The sequence below is a fragment of the Buceros rhinoceros genome, unplaced genomic scaffold (assembly GCF_000710305.1).
Source record: "Buceros rhinoceros silvestris isolate BGI_N320 unplaced genomic scaffold, ASM71030v1 scaffold38717, whole genome shotgun sequence".
In the NCBI taxonomy this organism is placed as follows: Eukaryota; Metazoa; Chordata; class Aves; order Bucerotiformes; family Bucerotidae; genus Buceros; species Buceros rhinoceros.
The window spans coordinates 1-6,454 of record NW_010423419.1 but is presented as its reverse complement, the minus strand read 5'-3'; the positions used below and the strand labels follow the sequence as shown (position 1 = coordinate 6,454).

General features: G+C 45.5%; 1 protein-coding gene across 1 annotated transcript; it reads left to right on the top strand.

Moving 5' to 3' along the window:
- The first annotated feature begins 575 nt into the window (after positions 1-575).
- Positions 576-3,981, top strand: RPL34 (ribosomal protein L34). Its single transcript, XM_010140411.1, has 4 exons — positions 576-746; positions 845-944; positions 1,732-1,835; positions 3,855-3,981. The coding sequence occupies exons 1-4, from the start codon at positions 682-684 to the stop codon at positions 3,937-3,939; spliced, it is 354 nt and encodes a 117-aa protein (XP_010138713.1). The 5' UTR covers positions 576-681; the 3' UTR covers positions 3,940-3,981.
- The last annotated feature ends 2,473 nt before the right edge of the window (positions 3,982-6,454 follow it).

Sequence of the window (6,454 nt, the reverse complement as noted above, 5' to 3'; positions counted from 1 at the left end):
ATTCCCGGGCCGCAGCGAGCCGGTGGCGGGGGCTGCAGTGCTGGGCCTCTCCTCCGCCTGGCGCAGCCCCCCAAGAGTGCCAGCCCCGGCGGCGGGGGTTGCCCTGAGGCGTCCTGAAGTCTGCCGGCGTCTCGTTGGGGCCTTACTCCCTTGCACCGCTGCAGGAGCCGGGTAGTGCGGGTTTCGCTGCCCTCGTCGAGTTGTTCTGGGCCCAGAGAAGGCTCAGGTCTGGGCTAGAGTGTGACTGATCCGGTTTGTTGTCAGAGGAGATGGGAAACGGCAACGTTTGCTTTGGCTCAGTTTGTCAAGCCTTGACAACGAAGCTTACATTGATTAGGAGATCCACAGCTGCTAAAGCTTGAACCAGTTTTCAGAGGGAGCATGACTTCATGTACACTAGTCCCGGATGCTGAGCTACGCTCAAGTTAGTTCGGATAAATCTTCATTGCAAATCACATTCTATCCACTGTCATGTGTTTTGTTGTTTCTTAGGGCAGTTGTGTTGGCTGTCATTGATGAGGAAATGATTTAATTTTGTTAATACTAATACAGTCGGCAGTTGCTAATGCGTATTTGTCCCAGTCCTTCAGTGGGGGTGAGGCTGTGATAGGTGAACTTCCCTGCAGACCCCGAGCCCTTAAACTAGTGCTGCTTTGTTTCTGACTGTTTTAGGTGTAAAAAATGGTTCAGCGCCTGACCTACCGCCGTAGGTTGTCCTACAACACTGCTTCCAACAAGACCAGACTGTAAGTGAGACATAGTTTCTAGGAATTATTTCTTGTAGAAAGCTAAATTTAAGTTTTCAAGTTGTTACATTAACTGAGTGTTTTTCTGCTGTGCTTAGGTCCCGAACACCGGGGAACAGGATTGTTTACCTTTACACCAAGAAAGTGGGGAAGGCACCAAAGTCGGCATGTGGTATATGCCCTGGAAGACTTCGTGGTGTAAGTATGAGCCTTACTGGCATAAGTGGTTTGTGGGTTTGTTTTTTTTTTTTTACAGCAGTGTTTTTTCAGTGCAAAGAGCCTTTTCGAGCAATATAACATGCCTGTTTATTGATACATTCTTGTTGGAACAAACGTTCATCTCTGAACATTTTAAAGTTTAACTGGTAAAATAAGCTTTGAAAGCTTAAAGAGTAAGTGCTTTTATAATGCTTGTGGTTATCACTGCTTTTCTGCCTGAACCCTCTCGTTACAAGATGGAGCTGGCTGAAATTTTTAGAGCTAGGCCGAGGTGGTTCTGTCGCAGGTATAAAAGTCTGAACTGGACCTGTTTGGTAGGCTTTCAGAAAAACCTGTAAGTCAGGTTTGACTTTCAGCCTTATGTATGTATGTTTTTAACATATGTATGTTAAAATGTATGGAATGTATGTTTTTAACCTGGTGTTTTTCTTTAAAATGCTTTCTGGCTGTGATGCCGTTGCTCTTAATGGTGATTGTGAGTGCTTGGGTACTGTTGGTCTTTGAGCAGTTCCCATCCTTGGGAAAACAGTCATTTTTTCATAAACAATTCTTTAACGGATCTATAGGTGAACCCCTCTAGTAGAATGAAAAGATCAGCTTAGGAACACTGAAGATGGCACATAACGACTTCAGTCACTGTTTTGCATCTAGAATAGTCAACTTCAGGTGTAGCTGCCTTTTTAAACTATCAAAATGAATTTTCTTGATATGGCTGTTACCCCAAATTACTGTCTTAGGATACACTTCTCATTTTTACTTACTGTAGGTTCGTGCTGTGCGTCCTAAAGTTCTGATGAGGCTGTCGAAAACAAAGAAGCATGTCAGCAGAGCCTACGGTGGTTCCATGTGTGCTAAGTGTGTCCGTGACAGGTGAGCTGTTGGTGTATTTTTCTAGCAGAAATTGGAACTATGAAAATATGCTACTCTCTCTGGGAAGCTTAGCAGCCAAACCCAGCTGCAGTGTTATCGTGTGGGAAATTATATCTCTACTGGCCTTGTTTTGGTAGCTTTAACCACAACACTCACCACGTGGGATCTAATCCCTCTTATCCAATTATAGTGCTTTAAGAGATGCATGTTGTCTGTGTAACAGAGTCACTATCCAATCACCATGTAGTTAGTCGAGTGGACAAGAGTCTATAAATTGGGATGTAATGTAAACAATAAACGGGTCTCGCTACACACCACATTGGCGTTCAGAGTGATTCGTCCCACTTCAGCTCTGAGCCTGCCGTTTCTTATCGCGACAGTGAGCTTACAGAAACCTAACTTTATTCTTGAGGTTACTTCATAGGAGATTTTTACATCTCACCATGGCTTTGTAACATGGACCAAAACTTTGAAGTCTCTTGTGTGACACTGCTGCAGTAAGAGGGAGAGGGGCACATGCATGGGGCGTGTGAGCAGTGACGCGTGTGATTTAGCCCTTGGATTTGAGCTAGGTGCGGCATGTGGAGCTCCTTTGTAGAGAGTCTTAAATTCCTTATAAATTTTTCTTACCATGCTGTTGTTTTGGTGCTAAACAGTCCGGTCACTCTGAATTTTTGTGTTTTATATTGAGCCTCCACAGTAAAGATTGTTCTCTCCTGCTGTCCTTTTCTTTTGTCTTGCGCAAAGATAGTGGCATAAGATCAGTTGAGCATTTGGCTTCTTTGTAGCATTTTGGGGTTCCAAGGTACTAATTGGCTGCAGTTTAAGCACCTTTATGTGGTTAAGCTTTAAGATCGCCTTAGCTGGGCCTCGGTGAATGCAGTTTTGTGGTGTAACAACTGTAAATCCTTTACTTCCTTAGCGAGTTTGAAGAAAAATGTGTATTACAAAGAATATGTCATCTCTGTGAATGGTAATCAAGGCAGATCTCCGGAGTCAGCAGTCTAATGCCAGTTTTTTAATCCGTAGTACAAATCTTGCCAACATTATATTTTTTTTTTTTAGCTTGTGTGAGTTCAAAGTGAAATCACGTTGGGTGCCACCAAAGTCAGGTTGTTACAGCTGCCGACCTGTAGCATAACTTTTCTGTGTTAAAAGCGGATTTTTTTTGTTTTCCCCAACACTTTTATGTGTTGGTAGGTCATTTTTAGTACAGGAGTGTGCCTTGTTCTGCCTAAGAAAACACAAGTCACTTCCTTCCCTGTAATTGGGAGGTTTTCTCCTGCGTCTGTTTAGGCATCTCTGGAAGGTTTTGTGTACTGCAGAAGCAGCCGTATATACCAAATGCATATAGTGGCATTTTGATGTTTTAGAAGAGTGTGTGCATGGTATATTTGTGCTTTTGAATGGAAACCATCGAGTAGGCTGTTGATGTGTGCATGCTGTCGCGTAGGTCCATCTCCACGGTGTTGCTGCCTGTCTTCCAGAAATAATGGCATTTAGGCGTGACTTGACCTACCAGGGTTTTTTCCCTGTGTATATGCAAAGGAGCTTTAATCCTGAGAGGGGAGCTGCTCTTGTTTTGATAACCAGGTTCACATCATGTTTTGTGTAGTTTTCAGGAAGAGAACTGACCACAGCTGCCCACACTAATTCTGACTTCTAGAACAGCTAACGTGTCTTCCCATGGAGGAGTTTGGCTTTTTGCCTTTGCAGCTGTGAAGGTGGTAATTTTTCCAGTGTTCACCCATCAGGTGTCCCCATGCTTGCCTACAAGTCACTCACCCTCAGTTTGCAGGCACACGAGGCCTTCTGCCCCAAACCACTACGTTCACACAGTGCCACCCTCCCTGTCCTTTGATGCTGGCAAGAACATCAGCAGTTTCCCTTCTTATGTAATTGTGGAACTAACACCACAGGTGCACTGAGGGTTGGAGACAGCAAAACTAATTGTAACTTTGTATTATGTTTTCACTTCAAGTAGATACATGTCCTAAAGCTGTTGGTTTTTCTTTCCAGGATCAAACGAGCGTTTCTTATTGAGGAACAGAAGATCGTCGTGAAAGTGTTGAAGGCACAGGCACAGAGCCAGAAGTCAAAGTGAATCTATTTGTAGTTTCAGCCCAATAAATGAAAGCTCCACTTTTCTTGTGTCCGGTCATTCCGTGTGCCGGTCAGAGCTGGCAGGAGCTGCTTCTCACAGCTTGTAGAATGCAGCGTTGGGTTTGGGGGCAACAAACCCTGTGTGTTCTGTGCTGCCTGCGGGCAGGGAAGTCAAGGCGGTGGAAGGAGGTCTGGTGGAATGGGACACACAGCCCTGCATTACAGTCCTGTAGAGGGACTGGAGTAACTGAGCAGTGCAGGTGTTTTTTTCATAGCAGCAGCTGTGTGTGATGTCATCAGAGGACTTGGCTCAGAAGAAAATTAAGAATCTGAAAAACCAAACAAAAGAATGCTAAAACTAAAGGGTGGAAGAGAGATTGTCAGGTGAAGAAGAAGAGAGCTAGTATAGGCCTAAGGGGTTTTTGGTTTTTTTTGTTTTTTGGGGTATTTTTAATTTTAAATAGTACGTGCTATAGTTAACAGCTACTGGAGCCTGAGGGTGGGGGGAACAGTCTGAGTTCCCCAGGCCAGTGCTGTATACACCAGACAGTTCAATACTGCTCCATCTGGACCTCCCGGAAGAAAGCTGCAGCTGCTGTATTCTGTTCTGTGAGGTGTTTCCTGGGTCAGCAGGTAGCAGTAGGACACCAGCAGAGCTAGGACCAACTGCTGCCACCAGAATTAGATTTTAGAGTAGTGGTTTAGGTCTCTGGTATTGAAACTTGAACCGAAGTTCTGTTGCTTTATCACTGAAGATGTTACGGTAATGTAAAAAGCAGTTGTAAAAAGGGGGAAGTGGGCTCGTTTTCGCTGCTTTGCCCTACTCTGTTGTGTCAAGAGAACTGTACACGTCCCTTGTACTGCTACCCAGGAGTGCTTCAGCTAACTCGGGATAATTCCTGCATTACCTCGCTCACAGCTCTGGATTTTGCCACCACTGACAAGAAGTTCCAGTCTAACTTCTGACAAGAAGCGAGTGTCTATTTTTACCAGTAATTATTTTTTCAGAAAGTAGGGAGCTTCGCCACCGGAATAAAGAAGGGGGAGAAAAATGACCGAGCACGCAGATTTACTGGGGACAGCGAGGATGCCTTTTGCAGAGTTTCTGACGGCTGTGGACTCTGCTCAAGCTGTGGGTCTGAGGTGTGTGCAGATTCCTCCTTCAGGCTCTGTGCTGTCTGCTCACGCCGAGCCTAGTTCTGAGGCTTGTCAGGCTGCGCAGTTGGCCAAGAAACAGGTCACAGAAAACTGAGCTGATGGAGAGACCTGCCCTTTGGTTGTTGGAGAGCTGGTGCTTTGGGTCTGCTACCCGCAAACTCACAGCTGGGGTGTTGATGCCTCCTGGGTGTGGCAGCAGGAGGTGGCTGTGGTACAGGACAACGGACATCACCATGCAGTGTGGAAGGAGCTGGAACTCTGCAGTGTCCTAAGTCACTAAAGTAATTCTGTCAATATTCTCGAAACCGATAAAGGCTGCGGTTAACTTGTGTAGCTTTAAGTATGAAGCATTTCCTTCTCCTCAGCTTGGGTTACGCTAAAACCTGTTCAAAAGGCTGTAGCTCATTAAAAGAGGTTTTAGGACTAACATATCCTGACGTTTTTAGGTGCTGTTACTATAGTTAGTTTACAAGGTTAAAATTTTATTAGTTGTTGCCTTACTGTGCTAGCACAAACTCTGGTACTTTGCCATGCTGGAAAAATGGGTTTAAAGCAGAAGCAGCAAGTAGGGCAGGCGTGTCCAACCGGCCCCGAAAGCGTTTGTTTCATGTTAAAAGATCAGTTTCCCTTGGGGCGTTTGGAAAGGAGGCAAGATGGAGGGGAAATACTTTTGGAATAATTGGAGAAATGTCATAAACATCTGTTGGCAGGCAAATCGCACTGAGAGGAAGATGTGTCCAGACAGAAAGGCTGCGACTGAAGATGGTTCGTTACAAATGATGCAATTGAGTTACGAGAACTCACTTGTCACCACTGTAGGCAGAAACAAAAGCCGTCATTAGGCAAAGTGTCACTGAAGTGGTAATCATGACCTTAATTTTTTTATAAACTTTTTTTCTCTGAGCTGCAGTGTAGATATGAGGGCGGTCGTCTGGGGCATGACAGCCCTTGGGGCTGCTGGGTGGCTTGGTGAGGGCAGGAGACGTTCACCTGGAGCGTGTGCTTTCAAACACGCTCAGGTAACCTGGTGCGAGGGGATGATACCGAGATGGGTTTCAGTGCCTCTCCGGTGTTAAAATACACCTGCTAAAAGGCACCGGGGTTCCTGGGTGGGTGGTTGGTGGGTTGTTTTATGGACCTGTTACTTCTCTTCAGCTGGTGCTGTGATTGTGTCCCTGCCTGTCAGGTGCCTCTTGCAAAGGAAACATTTCCCTTGCTGTCAGCAGACTTGAGCTCAGCTCAGATAAGGGTATGGAAAAGACAGGAACTTCTCTGAGGAGAAGGTAATGAAGCGCAAGAACCGGACCAGCTTCCACTCACAATGGGGAGTTTTCCTCCCCGGTGTTGCCGGGTGTTGC

Coding starts and splice junctions, on each gene's coding strand:
- RPL34 (XM_010140411.1), top strand. CDS start 682: ATGGTTCAGCGCCTGACCTACCGCCGTAGGTTGTCCTACAACACTGCT. Junction 747..844: donor GCTTCCAACAAGACCAGACT/GTAAGTGAGACA, acceptor TGCTGTGCTTAG/GTCCCGAACACCGGGGAACA. Junction 945..1,731: donor GCCCTGGAAGACTTCGTGGT/GTAAGTATGAGC, acceptor TACTTACTGTAG/GTTCGTGCTGTGCGTCCTAA.